Source organism: Kryptolebias marmoratus, linkage group LG5 (assembly GCF_001649575.2).
Source record: "Kryptolebias marmoratus isolate JLee-2015 linkage group LG5, ASM164957v2, whole genome shotgun sequence".
Taxonomy (NCBI): domain Eukaryota; kingdom Metazoa; phylum Chordata; class Actinopteri; order Cyprinodontiformes; family Rivulidae; genus Kryptolebias; species Kryptolebias marmoratus.
Window position 1 is genome coordinate 19172155 of NC_051434.1, and position 18285 is coordinate 19190439.

General features: G+C 38.3%; 1 protein-coding gene across 4 annotated transcripts in view; it reads right to left on the reverse strand.

Moving 5' to 3' along the window:
* phf14 (PHD finger protein 14) overlaps positions 1-18285 on the reverse strand; it is a 101003-nt gene that overhangs the window by 67192 nt on the left and 15526 nt on the right. For 3 of the 4 annotated variants that reach the window (XM_017430688.2, XM_017430687.2, XM_017430693.3), the window contains exons 5-11: positions 11398-11557; positions 10546-10657; positions 10029-10166; positions 7305-7451; positions 6889-7174; positions 5621-5727; positions 3186-3281 (exon numbers count right to left, since the gene is read on the reverse strand). In XM_017430688.2, the coding sequence (XP_017286177.1) occupies positions 3186-3281; positions 5621-5727; positions 6889-7174; positions 7305-7451; positions 10029-10166; positions 10546-10657; positions 11398-11557 (1046 nt within the window). The remainder of the gene's footprint in view (positions 1-3185; positions 3282-5620; positions 5728-6888; positions 7175-7304; positions 7452-10028; positions 10167-10545; positions 10658-11397; positions 11558-18285) is intronic. The other variant, XM_017430689.2, reaches the window with a different exon arrangement.

Sequence of the window (18285 nt, forward strand, 5' to 3'; positions counted from 1 at the left end):
ATGACAAATTTAGTTGAACAGCTATGCAGTTCATTTTTAAGTACTTTATTTAATGGTTGTTGTCCCAACTGGGAAATCTGATTTCTTTAGGGGTGCATGCAACAGTTCCTAGCATTAACTTCTAATAAAGGTAACAATGAATGAACAAAATCCATTTGGTAAATGGAAATGACATGCAATAAACATATTTCAGCATGACTAAAAGTGACATGTTTTTGTACTGTTGGAGGAAACCAGAGTACTTGGAGAAAACGCACACAATATCAACTCTACATCAGAAAGGACCTGGCTGAGATTTGAACTTGCAACCTTCTTGCTGGGAGTCTGAGCAATAGCACAAACCTCGGTGCTACTTTGTATGCTTCCTATCATGATAATAATATGCTTCGAGGGGTGCCGAGTACAGCTGAACTCAACAGACGCGGCGCCAAGTAAAGAAAACAGCTGGAGTCAAGTGGCTCGTTCAGAGCCCTCACTGACCTCTCTGAAAAGATTCATTCAGAGCCTGAAATAAAACCGGTTCTCCGTGGCATTTTTAGTACACCAAACACTTCTTTAGGACTTACAAAAAAAGCTTATGAAGTCTGACATTATTCAGCTTGTGTGTTTGCTTCTGAAGTAAATTTTCAACATTATTTAGATGCTGTTTATTTATTAAAGCGTGTGCGTTGGGTGTTCAGTGGCAGTCATAGGTTTGCATACATTTATCATTGACATAAATGTCAAGTTTTCATTTATTATGAATTTTCTTTAATCCATTCAGGGCAAATATTATGTGTACAGGCTCAAATATATACTGTACAGATATACATCTAAATCTTTTAAGAAGTGATGCTAAAGGCTCTAGAATGACTTAACTTGACAAGGCCAAGACCTATTACCCCATGAATATGCTTGACTGCAACTGGTTGGTTGTCTTTGACAGTATAAAAAAGGTTTCACAGCAGTCACTGGATTGAACGACTTTCAGAACAATGAGAAAGCCCAAGGAACTCAATGAAGATCTAAGGAGAACTGCAGATTTACACAAGTAGATAATATGTTTCGGAGTCATTTCTAAACATCTACAGATTTCAAAATTGATACCTTCAAACTCGACTGAAATTCGTAGCTGAGTACATGGACAAGCCAAATGTCTTCTGAAAAAACAAAAACGCTTTTATGGTTAGACGAGACAAAGGTTGAACTATTTGGTCACAATGACAAGGAGTATATTTGGAGGAGTCACGAACGCTGAACCGGTTGTCAAACACGGTGGTGGTAGCATCATGCTGTGGTACTGGTGCATTGCAGAAAGTGAATGGAATAATGAACCAAGAGTACAACCTCCAAATTCTTCAACTTCACCTTAAATCAATACCTAGATGACTGAAACTTGGCCACAGCTGGGTGTTCCAACAGGACAATGATCCCAAACACACATCAGAGCTGCTCTCTGATTGGATAAAATAAGCTATTAGAATGACCTCCCCGAAGCTAAACTACTCAACTATAATGAATTTGTGAACTGCGCTTCAAATCCAGATTCATGCCAGAGAACTAACCCATTTAACTGAACTCTACCAAAAAGAGTTGTCCAATACCCAGATAGAAAAATACCAGAACCTTGTTGAAGGACACAAATAGTATTGAGGTGAAACTTGCTAAGGAACACTTAACGAAATATCAATTGAGTAAAAGTGTATGTACTGTACATAATTGAAGCTGTATATGCAACTTTGACCTTGTGGATTAGAGAAAGTCAACAATAAATTCAAACTTGTATACCTAATTTTTGTTTTTAAACTTCGTAGAAATTGTATGTTGTTCCCACCTTGGAAAAAGAACACTTTAAATAAATTGTTAAAAGCCCCAAATTATCAAACTTTTAAAATCCAACCTTCTGGCAGTTTTTTTGTCTATGAAAATGTAACAGCAGTCACATTCCCTGTACAACTTTAATGTCTAAATAATGTTTTCCTTTACCAGAAGATAAATGAGTTTTAAAATCAGAGCAGCAGCTTTATGGCTGTAAAGTAAACTGCTCAGACAGGAGTACAAGATTTTTCCTTTTTTTTTTTTTGGCAAAGCAATGCTGTTAACACCACACAGCCACATTAGACAAGTAAATATGGTGCTCAAATAAATGAAAAATCTAAATTTGCTTAACATCCAGCTAAAATGGAGTTTATTATGGGGATTATTAATAATGCATAATAACGTACAATTTATTTTTTCCTTTTTAGAGAAACATTTTGTCCAGAATGCTTTAATCTGAGTTTAAATATTAAGACTCACAAAGTGAATTTATATATTAGATTAAAGCAAATTATGAACCGAAGTATATCAGAACTTTATATTAGACTTTAGCTGCAGTGCATCTGAGAAATTGACAATTTAGCTGTTCTTACTTTGAAAAAAAAAAAAAAACTGTTAAGTTTAGCCAAAGGAGATTTGCATAACAGCTGCAACACCTCACTAAAGCGAAGCCCAAATTAACTTTATCGAGCCTTTACTTTACATCAAACACACTCAGCATTTTCAAATTGCATATTGTGTTTTAAAAGGATGACAGGTCGAGATTGCAGGCAGGAGGGTTAATTTAAACTCAAGCTCTTTTACTTTAAACTCATGCTGCTGAAAAGTATTGCATGCCCCCACACAGCTTGGCACTGTGTTCCTGAAGGAGGAGCATAAAATACATCGCCTTAATGGCAGTACATGTTGATCAGAAAAAAAACCTGTGGGTGTCTTTATTGTAGTCAAACCACGATCATTTGTTGGTCAGCTCTCATTTCTAGAGGACATTTCAGGTCAGCATACACAACAATGTGCATTTACTCTGCAAAGTCACTGCCAACAACAGGAAAATCGCATTTCTGTTTCTTTTTAATTTGCAAATCCGAATGATTGCATAATTCACTGACAATTGAGGCACATCTTTGTATTAGGTTGCTGTAGAAACCAGACATAAAAGCCAGCTTTTACCTGGAATCCTGTCTGACTTCAAGGCAAATAACATGTCAATCAGCTATTGTAAAAGGAGAGGATTAAATATGTTACAGAGTGTAGTATGCATTAGGGATAATGTGCCGTCAAAATTCTTCTTCTTTAAAAAAAGAAAAAAAAAGGAACGTAAATTTCTATGACCATTTTCAGCAATATATTTGGTGTGTGGAGAATATGACGGACAGAGGGAGCACTACCTGGCCCACGATGCCCCCCAGCAGAGTCCACATGGCCTGGCCTTCACTTCGCAGGGCTCCGTTCACATTCAGCAGCTCCTCCAGAAACTCACAGAGCTGCAGCAAGAGAGAAAACGCATCATGATGTGAGAAAACCAATAAACAGCCACTTACATTAAAATAAAGCCTGCAGCAGTGTTGTTTAAAAGACAAAAACACAAGAGAAGACAAAAATGACTTATGGTGATTTCATGAGCTTCTGCCAAAAGGAGAAGGTGGGATAATAACACTTCTTGTCTGTTTGTGTGTGTTTGTTACCTAAATTATCTTGCGAACCACTTGACAGATTTTACTGAATTTTGCAGAAAGTAATCATTGGATGAACATCTACAACTGATCAACTTTTGAAGCCAATCCAATTCAAGATGACTGCCACAGCTAATCAACCTTAGTGAACATAAAAATGGCTATAACTCAGCAAATTTGACAGATAGATCCAAAACCTGGTGTGGTAGTAGCTGAGAGTCCTTCACAACCCATTTGAGCTCTGAAATCTGAATGAACCGGTACAAAAGGTGGCAGGTGACATGCATTTATTCAAGAAACGCCAGGCCTTTAATTACTACTAGTATACCACTGACTTCTCGAACATTTAAGCACAATCTAGAAACTACCCTGTATGGATCTACTGCTTCTTTTCAAGTTCCCTAAGAAAAAAAAAAAAATAACCACATTATTTGACATTGCTGTAGAAATAAACAATATGAAAACAGAATTTGGGAACTTTAAAGACTCATTTTTTTAGGTTGAGCTGCTCAGAATGTTTTTGTTCTTTATGTTAAACCAGATTTTGCAGAGCAGTGGCTGCAGCTCTGTGCTTCATGTGTTCGTTCTTCGGGAATCTCCTAGTATGTATCAGTTAAAACATGACTTGTAATGCCATTTTTCACCAGCACTTTTGCCAAGGCCAACACAGCTAAGCAATGCAATTAGTAACATGCGCTCCATTAATAACACGACGCGCAAGCCACACAGTTGTACGCAACATTAACTCCTGTGACTTTTACTCCGTCTTTGTATTCCCTTCTTCACGTTGACGGATGGAGCTGAAGTCACTTCACAGAGGTCACGTGTTTGGAAAAATAAGTCAAACACCAGAATATTACTGAAAACCAATGTATGCACAGCGAGGCCATCCAATTCATCAAAATTATCTAATGTGGCGAAATACTTGCAATAATAATTGTTTGTTGTTTCCAGTCATTCTGTAGTTAACATTATTATTATTATAGAACAAAGCTAAAAGCCCTGCAAGGGAAAGCACTAGTCAAAAGATAACAATTAATAGACTGGCGACCTGTCTAGAAGTGTGGGTTGCCCTTTGCTCAATCCCGGCTAGAAGAGGATCAGACCTCTTCAAAAGGGTAAGGAAGCTAAGATTATCACCGCCCTTCTTTCATTTTGGTTACTTTGTTAGAGTATTAACACTTGAAGGGGTAAGGTACGGGGCAAAGTGAAATCCTGATTTCATAATGACACTGCGAAAAGGTGCCGTGAGAGCACAGAACATTTTTTTTCTTTTATCGTTCTTGGGATAATTTCACAAAGGATACGCCTAATTTAAAGTTATTTGAACTTGAACCGCACAAACAACCTTGCACAGATCCATTGATCCATGGCTGTATTTTCTGTGGTTTCAGGGTAAAATTAAAGGCCTGAACTAAGATCACTAAGTTCAACTTTTCATGTCAGAGTGTTAAACTCAGATGGTCTAATGATGAGAAGGGATGGAGACGTAGCGGGTTTGATCAAACCACGAAAATAATGTTAATCTCCTGATGCTGCGAGATAAGTTCACGCTCAGAATATGTGTTGAGAAGTATCCTCAGTTATTACTACCCCATCAAACTTTAGCTCTGTTCTAACTAAACTTGTGTTTGCTAAGGTTCATTAGCTGTGGTGGCCATTTTGAATAAGGCTGACTCCACAAGGAAGACTCCAATGATTAGTTTTAATAAAATCTGTTCAGTAGTTCATGAGTTATTTTGCTAACACAACAAACATTATTGTCCTTTTGCCTTTGGAGGTGGGAACTGATTAATGCAATGACTGGATGACAGATTAACACGAGCCACTTCCACTGATCGTTTCCTGTCTGCAGACAATGGATGGCAGTCGGTGAACTGAATATCAGTGAAAGTAATGTAAAAAAGTAAAGGAAAAAAAAAGGTTTAACATCAAATGTTGTTAATAAAAACCAAGAAACCCAAACCTACATTACAATTTGCACATTTACTAAAAGACACTGTAGGTTTGGCTAACCCCCATAAATCAGAGATCATTTTTTTGCTCAAGAAATCACTGTTTCTATTAAATATTGTGTTTCAAGTACTGCATTAAAAGCACTCAAAAGAAATATGTACACAAGATCTGAAGACAGTGTATGTGTTGCTGACCTTGTTGTACTCCACATGAAGTTTTTCTTGCTCACTTTCCAGTTTGTCTTTTAAGTTCTTCTGCTCAGAGATGTTGTCCTGGATCTGGATCATTCGCATGTTCCGCTCTGAATGATAATAGGACGAAAATCAATGGCACGATCACAATCTTTATACTGAAAAAAAAAGCACATGAGAGAGTGTACTGATGGCAGATAGGCCCTGTGCGGGCTAATGAAGTATGTTCTCAAGGTGACATTTATTTTGGAAGCAAATGTCTTTACTCAACATTCTAAATGTATTAAAGGTGCCAATGCAAACGCACTGAAGCACTGTCATTTATTTCCGGCAGGTATTCTTCTGTTACGTCACTATTTCTGATTTGCTATCCCTCCCGCAGCTTTGGAAAAATGTTTATTATTATTACTAATACTATTACTACCTCACAGTTGTCAAGCTTGATGTTAAGAAGATAGTGTTTGAGATTTACACACAGCACCTTCCATTGGTAATTAATGGATTATTAATTAATTACTATTAAAAGCTACGTTTCTTTTACCTACACATTTTATCAGTTTTAACTATTTATAACCATTTTTATCAATCCATCTTCTATCGCTTATCTGTGGTCGGATCATGGAGGCAACAGGTCCTGGACAAAACCCCAGACCTCCTTTTCCCCAGCGACACTCTCCAGCTCCTCCTGGGGGATCCCAAGGAGGATACATAATCCTTCCAGTGAGTTCTGGGTCTGCCCCAAGGTCTCTTTCCAGTGGGACATGCCGGGAAACCTCCAGGAGGATCAATTTTTGCTTTAAATTTAAATTCAATGTAAATTAAACCAGTACAACAACCATGTTTCTGGGTTGCTTTAAAAAAAAAAAAGGAAATACAGGCCGGGGGGGCTCAAAAGAGAATATGGCCCACAGGCTGCCATTTGGTGATCACTGGCCTAAGCTATAATGAAAACCCTCAAAAGATTCTTATTATAATCTACTGTTTTTTATTTATAGGCAGGAAATGGTTAACTCTACCCACCTCAAGTAAGAAGCTTCTAAACTATCACTATCTTTTGCATTATTCTATAAATGTCTAATAGAAAAACAGAGTAGATGTTAAACATTGTATTAACAGTATAACTGGTAAAGACAGACGTGTTTTCTAAGCTTGATCTAAAAACTCTAATTAGATCAGCATCAGTTGTTGAGCTTTTATTTTTCTACAGTTGTAACTCAGCTGAATTAGCTTCAACAAAATGGTGGTGAATGGAGCTGATGAAGTTTGTTCACCTAAGTAGTAGTTGACAAAGTCCGCTGTGAGGGCAGGCTGCTTGTGTTTTCTGCGTCCATCCATGCTGGCATTGGCATCAGATGTGTCCACAGGGAAAATATCTGTGCTGATGCCCATCAGTTCTGCCTTCCTCATCAACTTCCTGATGGCTGAGGCGCTCGAGGTCAGAGGTCGAGGCAGTTTCTCGCGGGGCACCCAGGCCTGAGGTCGCGTGTTCCTGGACAGCTCTGCCTTTGCTCGATACTGCTGCAGGCGAGTAGAGATTCTTGCCTGCAGTTTGGAAACCTTAAAACGTTTAACATCTCATCTATGTTGGTTTAAAATGCATTTCTCCCATGTGACGTTTTTACAAGTCAAAAAAGTGTTGACCCAAATGTTAAAAGAGTTCCATGAAAGAAACACTGGTGAATGTTACCTGAGCTTCAGGAGTAAGCTGTTTCTCTCTCTCCTGCAGGGAGACCTTACAATAAGACTGTAAAGCCAGGTAATTCTTCCTTTTCCACTTCCTGTCAAAACGGTCGGCGTGCTGTTTGCAGTACGCAAAAAATGGATCGGCAATATCCTGGAGACAAAAACAAACACATGCATGAGCAACCAAAGTATAAAAACGTATGAAAACAAATCTTATTCTAAGTTTAAGTAACTAAAGTCATCTTAAGGTCCTAAAATCTGGATGGGACAAAATCAGTGGTGGGCCATCAGGGCCAGCAAGGCCTTCTCTGCTGGCCTAACATAACCAAGAATCATGATCATAATTATGATAAAGGTTAATTTAATTTTTTATTTACTTTCCCTCGATATCTAAAAGTATTCATATTCTCTTCATGTCATATTATGCTCCTTCCAGTGCTGTTGTTTTTAGGTTAGAGTTTTAATCTAATCAGAATTCAGCTCTTATGTTGCCAGGCTGTATGAAATCTGCCCGGGCCTTCATAATGAACAATGCGGGCGTCTGTGCACTGTAAGTGAACGGGCAAATATAGTTGATAGATAGTTGCGATAGCCAATCAGATCTTGAGTTGTGTCAGTGAGGCCCTCTAGTTGGCTAGAGGAGGACGGCCGACCCCGAGCCAGCTAACCTGTCCCAGAATGGATTTTGTGTTGAAATATGTGTTTTGGGGGACACAGCCGTTTTGGTGAGTGCAAACATTTTATTTATTTTATTCTATTTTATTTAGTTTTGACAGTAGCATACCAGATATGTTTTAATTGCTGATGCGGGTTTGTTGGTTTTTAAAATGTGCAATTTCGTACACAACTGAGGTGATGCAATGCTTAAGTGTGTTTCTAACTACTCTCCAGTCCTGGTGTTATAAATGCTGGCATAATGAAAGGTATTTATTGACTAAGTTGGACATCATTGAAGGCCTAAGTGCGAAATGCACCGCCCGCCACTGGACAAAATAGTGACAACAAAAACCTTCGTCCTTTATGAGATAATTGTTGGGCTGGTACTAAATATTGAAATAGATTTGAAATAGGTAAATCCTCTGCGGCCATGCAGTTTTTAACACTTCCTGACACTTGTGAGATGGTTTATGTCGATTCAACATCTGGGTCTGTTGGGTCAGAATTCTAATGGATCTGTCCACTTGGTTTCTGTGCTGTCATAACATTTTAGTGGTTATGAGTGCTTAAAATTTTGTTTCCTTAATTTTGTAATAATGCTTCGCCCTGCATATTTTAAACAATCATCAATGTCTCTAAGCATGCGAGACAACAGGTTTTAAACCCTTCATGAACAGTAGGAGTCCATCCAATGTGGATGAAAATCTCTGTCTTCCCTCTCAACTTTTCTGTTTTAGTGACAGTAACACAGATTTTTTTTTTTTTCTACTCAGTCATGGTATTGTTTTATCAGTTTTGTACCTATCCATGAGCTAACTTCTGCCTGTAAAAAGAGAACAGTCTGCCCATAAAGAGTCCAAGCAGAAGAAAGCAAAAGGCAGGCTGCGGGCCAGCCATGGGAAATTACTGTAAAGGCTGCAAAAGCTGTGCCACTCAAAATTAAATAAAGACAAGAAAACATGCAGGTTGCAAATTGAATAACTAATCTCATAATTGTAACATTACAAGTGTTGTGAACACTATATCATATATTGTATCAGTGATGGGCAGTAATTTTCACATATCCAAAGGCTATTTAAAATGAGGGAATTTTAAGAATTACTATGACCGTTATGACCGGGTTGTTTTTATTTTCCCACTGGCACTTGGTAGAAAAACAAAAACAAACAAACAAAAAAAACAACTCAGAATATCAATGTTGTTGTTCTTCGGCTGCTCCCTTCTTCAGGAGTTGCCACAGCGAGCAAACTCGCACAAAAGATTTGGCAACTGTTTTTACGCCGGATGGCCTTCCTGCTGCGACCTGGGAGCGAACCTGCAGCCTCAGGATTACAAGACCTCCAAGCTGTCAGAGTACATGATCCTCCTCCAGGCTGAACCAGTTTTTCAGCCGCAGGACTTCGTGCGAGTGAATGTTAGTTCGCTGCACATCCCAGCTACGTGGACACAGCCATTTTTAAAGTAAAAACATGAAACAGGCAAGGGCTATAAATTCATAAAGCAGCAGCTGAGATTAGTGAATGTTAAGACCGCTTTCTCTGCTTTCAGCTTGTTGTGCTATTTTAATTAGTCCTGCATGAGTAAAGGACAAAATAAGCATGTCCTGTGAGAAGCATGAATTGATGCATGTTGGTCTTATGCTTGGGGATGGGACAAGGGAAACAGGACAGGGTGAGGGGAGGGTTTGAATATTTAAACAATTGGATAGTTACTGACAAATTCAAAAAGTATTTTTGCTTTGTTTTTCCCCTCATCAATATTTTGTATCACATATTGTGAGATACCTTGTGATTCCTGTCCATATCCAAAACTGAGTGTGGCAGGATGAAACTGTTCTTACAGAGAAAGGATGAATTCAGATGAAGGGGATTCTTGGAATCTCCCAGGTCTTTTATTTAAACCCTGCCCACTGATGTTGACTGTAGATCGGGTGATTTCATTAATGTCTCATTCATTAGTGGTGAATAAAGGGCTAAAGAAAGACCAGACAAACCTAGCCTGTCTCATTTCAAACCTCAATTATGATAAAAGAAAAAAAAAAAAATTCAAACATCTGTGCTGCTGCTCTTACCTCCTCGGCTGCAGCCTCGGACAGAAGTCCCTCTTTCTGCGCACAGGTGACATGAAAGTAGGAACGGCACATTCCTGCATCACAGCTGATGCACACTCCAGTCCTGGCAAAGCGAGTATCTTCACAGAAGCTGCACTCCTTTACAGAACAAACACAACGGGACTTCAAGTTGAGGTGGCAATAAGGATAAAGTGGTTCTTTTTAGATCCTAATGATCAATCTTTTCTGTCATTTACTCGTGCGTAGACGTTTTCTCAATAGTGTGACTGTTAAAAACAGTGAATGTACTTTCAAACAATGATTGCTTCTTTTGTAATTTGAGCAGTTTGGACTCAGTGTTAACCAACAATCCTGAACAGGTTATTTAAATAAAACTTCAAACTAAATATGAAATGCTTAGCACACACTGCTGTAATACTACTTGATATGTTACCTGCTTTTACAAGTTTTAGACATATCCATGAATCAGTATGAACAACCAACTCAGTCTTAGTTGGGATGTAAAATGAGAACTTGCCTTGGCGCCATATTTTGAATAATTCATCTCAGTAAGCGTCACCGGTCGCAGTTTATCGATGTCTCCAAAAGCTACCCCAGGGACATAAAGTGCACAAACCACATGCACCCACCTGAAACATAATGAGAAGAACAACATGCATTTATAGATATTTCATGTTGAAATGTAGGTTGTAAATGGTGGTATTTAAATGTACTGATTTTAAAAGAATGTTGTGCAACTAATTAAAATACATGACTGTGGATTATTTTTGCATTTAGTACAAGAAATTGCTGCAGACAATGGGGAGCGTAATATCCTTAAATTGGCTGCAGTGAGTTGTTCAGAGACTTCAAAAAGAAATGAGCTCATAGATTAGTATGGCCCCAGATTGTGGCTACAGTTTGGTGTGACACAATTTCAAATGCGGACTTTAGGGAAGAGAATCCGAAGTCCAATATAAAGATATCCATCTCTAGCAAGCAACCGCTTCACAGTTTAATTTGCTGTGTTTTTCATGCTCTAGTGAAGTAGTAAATTCGGCAGCAGCCTGGCTGAGGAGCACTATCAGCGATAACGTGGCTGAAGTTTCCATGCTTCACATAACACACTCTTTTCTCTCGCTCTTTTTCTTCCTCTATCTTTTCTATTCCTTCCATCCCCCTCCCTCATTCCTCTACAAGTTTTCTCTCCCTCCCCTTTAATCCAACTTCCTTTTTTCCCCTCAGCAGTGAATAAACAATTTGTCCAATTCCGAAAGCCTTTATGCCGCCTGCTGCCGCGCTCAGACCAGTAGGTGTTATTTGTTTCTGACTGTGCTACATGTCCTGCCACTCAGAAATGGCAACGCACCACAGTGGTGCAGTATCCCACCTTCCAGCATCTGTTTCTTTGAAGATGCCATCTTGGTTTGGGCACAGCTCACAGCTGGGAGTCACTCCGTTTTTGCAGGCGTCACAGAACCACGGCTCTGTTGAGTTTTCAGAGGCTGAGCTCATAATTGAGTCACTTTCCCCATCCACACCGTAACACCCTGAAATCACAGAGCACTACGGCTGTTACAAAATTATTGATGTATTAAACATTATTTATTAAAGACAACATTACTCATACCGACTTCTATGTCATTTTCTTCATGAAGTATGTTGAGAAGCATGCGGTTTCACCTCTCACCAGATCTATGCCACTCTGTTTAAGAGGTAATAATTATTTCTTAAGTGAGTAAGTGGTTTGATGAGTGCAAATGCAGTGGTTGTGGTTGAGGGCAAGTAGAATATTTCAAGTGGCTCTCTGCAATAGGTTGAAGTAAAAACTAAAAAAAAAAAACCATTATAATGTAGTCATTTTTAGTTGTAGCTCCTAAACTGTGAAACCAGCTGCCCCTTCATATCAGACAAGCTTCAACTCTTGGTGTTTGTAAGTCTCATCTTAAAACTCATTTGTACTCATTGGGTTTTATTACAGCATGAGAGCTGACCTGTTTTTGCATAATTTTAATGGTTTTATTTTATGTTTTATCACATTTTAAGTGTTTTATTTTTGTTTGTGTTTAGGGTCTCTTGTGTTTTGTATTGTCTTTTTACTGTTCATTGTTTCGTGTGCAGCGCTTTGGACAACAAAAGTCGTTTTGAAAATGTGTTTTATAAATTATTTTGATTTGATTTGATCTGATCATTATTTAGGGTTATGTTGATTACAGCAGAGTTTGTGATGTACATCAATAGTAAATATCGTTATATGCCCAAAATGCCCATGCACGCGCACACAGTGTTTGGCTAAAATTAGGGATGCACCAGAATCAGCTGGTGCATCCCGCCCCCTTCCCTCCCTCCAGATGCACCATATCAGAACAGCTAATTGGTGGAAGTTAAGCAGACTCAAAGTTAGCTGCATGTGCTAGCTCTACGGTTTTCAAAAATAAAGTCACAGGAAATGCAAAAGGTATATGAGGCTACTAAAAGGGAATTGTGTTTTTCTGATGTTACTCTATATGCCAATCATGCTAAACATTAAAACTTTTAAAGACAGGTTAAAAACATCACTTCAATAACATTTTTTGTCATATGGTACACTTCTATGTTGATAGGTGTACAATAAAAAAACATTTTTTAGAGCTGTAATTTTATAATTTAGCAGATTCAATGTACCATATTTTCCGGATTACAAGGAGCACTTAAAAGCCTTTAATTTTCTCAAAAAACGACAGTGTGCCTTATAATTCGGAGTGCCTTATATATGTAAGAAGTCGTAATGTTTTAGTATGACTTTGGTAAAATACAAAGCCGCACCGCTCGCAGCATTAAGGCTCAGTTATGGTCGCGCAGGGCTCTGCGCACGGAGCGCGGACCTGAGCGAGCGGTGTAGGCGTTTATACTTGACGCTTACGTCGGTGCAGTATCCTTTCGTGAGTTTTGAACCGTTTGATTATCGTTGTGATCTCTGACAGAGGGATCATATAAATGCTGGTACAGGCGAACCAGCTCCGCTAGAGCAGTGAAATAGTCCATTTTGAATGGAGTGCGGCGCGCGCAGTCCGCACAAAGTTACAAAAATTGGGAGGCGCATGACGATGCGCCTTATAGTCCGGTGCGCTTTGCATATGACAAAAGTCCGAAAATGGACCATTCATTGACAGTGCGTCTTATAATCAAGTGAGCCCTGTAGTTCGGAAAATACAATAATTCTTTTATAGTCGAGTTTTATTTGTACACATACTTGTGTCCTATAAAGTAGAAGATAATATTTGTTACTAAGATTGTAAATATAGACCTGTAAAAACTAAACAATACAAACTGGAAAATAGTTGTAATGCTATAATGTAATCACATGAGTATCTGATTAACCATGTCATATAAATTCTCCAGTAATCTACATTTACAGCATATCAGCAGGCCTGCTCAACAGATACCTATTTCAATTCTAGCAATAGGAGTTGGTACAAGCCTTCTACCATTGTTTGCCAAACACAAATATGCCACAATGTATAACGGACCAAGTTTTAAGACTAAAACTTGTTTCTATTTTATGAGAAAATGGTAACACTGGGCAAAAATCTGTTAGACACTGGTAATGATCCAAACACAGCAAGTACAAACAAAATGTGGATATGGACATTTTCCATCCACAACTTTGCTACATCTCAGCAAGATCAAACTTGGGCAATTTACTGGTAAACATGAAGTGAGAATAAAAGTGATGGCTATGGTGACATAGTACATAAATCGAAACAGTGGTAAAAGGCGGCACTGAATTTTTAAATAGGTGCCAGAGTTGTGCATTAAAGAAAAAAAATACAACAAGAAGTATGAAATGCTTCTGGGACAGTCATAGAAACGAGCCCATCTTTATGCCTTTAGTTGTTCATAAATCACCAATGGAGGGACGTCTTTTCGCAAAGATGTGTGTTTCATAAATGAAGATGGCATCAAGGAAGCAAAGGAGGTCAGGGTTGTAACACAGCAGTGTTGACGTGGGGCACTGCACATCAAATGCGTGGTGGGCATCTTTTAATCTAATCCCGTGGCTGCCTGATCACACACTTGAGCCACAATACCAGCTCAGTCTTCAATATATTGACCTTATCAGCTCTGTTACCGCCTCACTTCGCAGCTCAGTGATGTATCGATGAGTTGTCTTCAACCACCTCTAATGCAGTCTTGAATTTTACCAAAAAAAAATCACACCAAAACGGCAGAAAGGTGTCTCAAGCTTGACTTTAAGGTTCTTAAGAAAGGGGTTTGCTAGAAATAGAAGTGACAAACTGCATCAGACTTCCAAAAATCAAATCACACCGAGCTGAAACATCAATCTGTTAAAAGTGTGTCATCCAGGTATTGTACCCCAAGAAACTAAAACTGTATCAAACTGATTTACATCCCCGTGTTTGAAACAAAAGATAGTTTCTTTGCTGATTTTTGTGTCCTGCTACTACATAATTGGTAGAAGACTTGAACCAAACAGTCTATAGTTACCTCCAGTAACTACTTTGGAACATACAGCAATTTCACATCAGTCAAATCCACATCTTGAACAAATAAGAGATAAGAAAAGTAGAAAACTCATCCTGCTGTCTGGTCCAAAGCTGTCAATATTCTGCGGCACTGCAGTACCACAAATTGAATATTTAATAAAAAAATGTAGCCCCAGAGAATCAAGAAGAAGCCAAGGAAACACATTTTTATGTTGTCTTCTTAATTTTCTGAGGTTGCCTAAACAATTACTTGGCTGATGTGGTTTCTATGGCAGCTATTACACCAGGCAAACGTGCTCCTCACTACCAATGAGGGCAGCAATCATCACTCTGCCTCCTTTGGGGAGATAACACTCCAGCTCTTAATTCAGTCAAGCAGCCTTTAGGCTTTTTGAGCAATGGGAAAGACTCACAAATCAAAAGCTCAATGTTCTGCAGGTTTGTCACTGCATGCCACACTGGGGAGTCAGGCAGCCCATCAAAAGCAAACAATGGTGCAGACTGAGTTGTTTATTCAGTTCTACACTTTGTTTGGTGGCTGCATGTTCTCTGATTGAAAGACCATTCATTGTTTGCCAAGATGAATTGTTAATTCTGACCTCTGCTTTTCACAAGTTGTGATGAGAATATCTTTAGCTTTCCAAAGGTCTCATTTATCCCTCTGAGATCACTAAGACAATTAGTCAACAAAATGTACTTAGCTACTCACCGTGTGGTAAACCAATAGGTTATATTGTTTTTTATTATGACTTTGCCAACAGTGTATAGAAAGGAAAGAAGCTTCACTTATGTTTGTGTTTGCACCAAATCTTCTATTAAGAATTCATAAAATCATCTATCCATAATCTAAATAAAAGTGCTATTGGTAAGACACTGGCAGCAACTGAATGCTGCACCTTTACTGAATGAACTTTGAACTGTGAAAGTCAGGGTTGTGAACGACGACCAGGCTGGTTTAACAGCCTTTTGGCTAAACCATGGTAAAAATCTGCAGTGTTCCTTTTGAACTGAGATACTAAGCTCAGACTCTTAAACCAGGGCTTGCTGGCTAATATGAGCTAAGCTGACAAAAAGTGATGACTACAGGATAACTTTATAATCTCTGAAGGAAAGATTATCCTTGTCAGAAATTTGAGCTTAGGATGGGTGGGAAAAAAAAACGTAGAGTTAAGAGAAAGGAGTAATACTTTTACCTGGATTGAAATTTAGCACACAGCTGTCTTCTTATCAAAGGCTAACTAATCAAGTTTTGTAGTCTCGCAAAATTTAAAAAAGCATGCAGAACTGAATTTCAATCAGATTAAAAAGAAATGTGATTAGTATTGTCACAAGAATTAATGTTTATAAAGGGTTGCAAATTTTACAGTCATGTTCTTTTAATCAAATCGCCGACATATCATTATGAAAAGTCAGCAAACTTTTCAATTCCAAGGCTTTATTAACCTATCAAGTATCACTTCCATCATCATATTGTTAAAAAGTTATCATGTCTTCAGTAGTTCTTAAAAATCAGAAATCATGACATGAAACAATCTACCATGACGACATTCTATTCACAAAATCTATGCCAATTTGAAGTGGGCGAGTTCTTGTGCAAATTAGTCTGTAGAGCCATTTTAGCTGCAGTAATTTAAAGAAATTATTTTTTGCATAACCCTACAAGTGTCTGACATGATGGCAAAACAGTTTTGGCCCACTCCTTTTTTATTTTTATTGTTTTTGTCTATTGTGGTTAAGGATCATTTGATGATGCACTGCTCTTATAAGATCTTTTAAGAAGACAGGATTTTGGACTTTGAGCAGGGGATTGAAGGACTCGGACACTCTTATATGAATATGATGCTATAATTTTGTATTATTGTCCTGGTAAATGCAAACAATTAGTATTAATCATATTGCATGGTGTCAGATGAAGTTGAAGGTAGTAATTGGCAAACAGTGATTATGAAGCAGTCTCCCTAAGGTCTTGTGATTTTCACAGGATTCTTGACGTCCTCACGTGACTCACTCAGCCTTGTTGTGAGAGTTTTGAACATGTTTTTAAAAATGTGTGGTACCACTTTTCTCTCAAAGTTGTCACAAAGTAGTTGTGTGAATCTCCAACTCGTGTCAAACCCATCTGAATTTTGCTGCTTGCACAGGAGCTGTCCTCTGACAGAAAACATCTGAGGCAAATGTCTAGGTCTAAAAGCCTAATGATAATAAATAAAGACGTAGTGAAAATATGGTCTTTATTTCTAAAGTGTACTCCAGCAGATTAAATCATAAATATGGTGGCAGTTGCTACCCACCAGTTTTAAAAGCTGTGCATATGAAAATTGCAAAGGTTGTGGTTTTCAAAAACTGACCATTCAAAACATGGCCACAAGGCTCAATGGTCAATTGGTCGCAAACACTCATTTCACTTATTTCCTCTCAATTTTCCTGCAATTCAGAGCCAGTTAGTCTTCAAACGGCAGCTCAGTGAGATACCACCTAAAGAAACCGCATGAACAATAAAAACTCAAAAATCAAGCTCTTCTGGTTTTTCAGACGGAAGAAACATAAAATTCACAGGTGGAAAACAATATTTTTGATTCTAACTCAGGGGTGTCAAACTCCATTCCTCAGGGGCCGCTCTCCTGCATGTTTTAGATGTTCTTGCTTTGAAACACCTGGTTTAAATGGATAACTTGTTGCCATGCTCCTGGAGAACTTGATGGTTTGGTGAGGAGGTAATTAAACCATTTGAATCAGGTGTGTTAGAGCAGAAAAACCTAAAACTCCCAGGACAGCGGCCTTTGAGGCCTGGATTTTGACACCCTCAAACTAGTCCTAGCTGTTGAATGATCAATTTTCAAATTGTCAACTTGTCATGGACTCTTTTTCCAACTGAAAATGTGCTTTCCATGTCACAGAGTTAATATATCTTTCCTGCAATAAAAAGGTTGAACACTATGCTTTTTGGCAAGTTGTATAATCATCCTGAGAAAAAAAAGAGGCTAGCGCCACCAGACCTATTTTCCATTCATTGAAGGAGAAAAGTGTCTCAACTTTTCATCACCACATGTGCATTTACTATGGGGTAATGTGGATCATCTCCTCTGGTCCTTTACCAAAATGAATGTTCTCAGTTCAGAGAATCAGGGACAAACTCTCAGGAAGACGTCAAGCTAAAACCCTCTCAGAATTGGACCCATTTAGGTGCAAAGTTCTGCCATCTAAAACAACTGAAAGCTCAAAAACATTTAAAGCAATTAAAGTGAGTACTTTAGTATAAACTTTTATACTTTTGCATTAGATGGTTGTTTACACAGTAACCTGTCTATGTTGAAACAGGGTCTGCAGACTTTTTTTTTTTTCCTTCACTTAATCTGAAAACAAAAACAAACATCCAGCACAAGTTCCATGTTTTTCCCAGGGATTATAACAATAAAAATCTGAAGGTGATGTGTGTTCAAAAACATTCTCTTTTCTACTAAAAAATGGATTTGATACAAAATACATACAAGACAAAATAAAGGATTTATATAGAAATAACTAATTAAAAGAATGCAAGCAAAAGAAATAAACATGTGACATTTGATTTGGACAAATAGCATAAAGGAGAAACTACGTAATGGTAATTTATAGTTGCTTGTATGACTGATAGGAATCAGAGAGTCAAAAGGGGTACTGGTAAGAACAAGATTCATTTATGAGCTCAGTGAAGATGGAGCCTTGCTCATTCAAGCTTTTGATCTCTCACCCTAGGTTTTTTTTTGCCCACCTTTCATGTTGGCCGCTGTCTCCCTTTGAAAGGGTGCGATGGT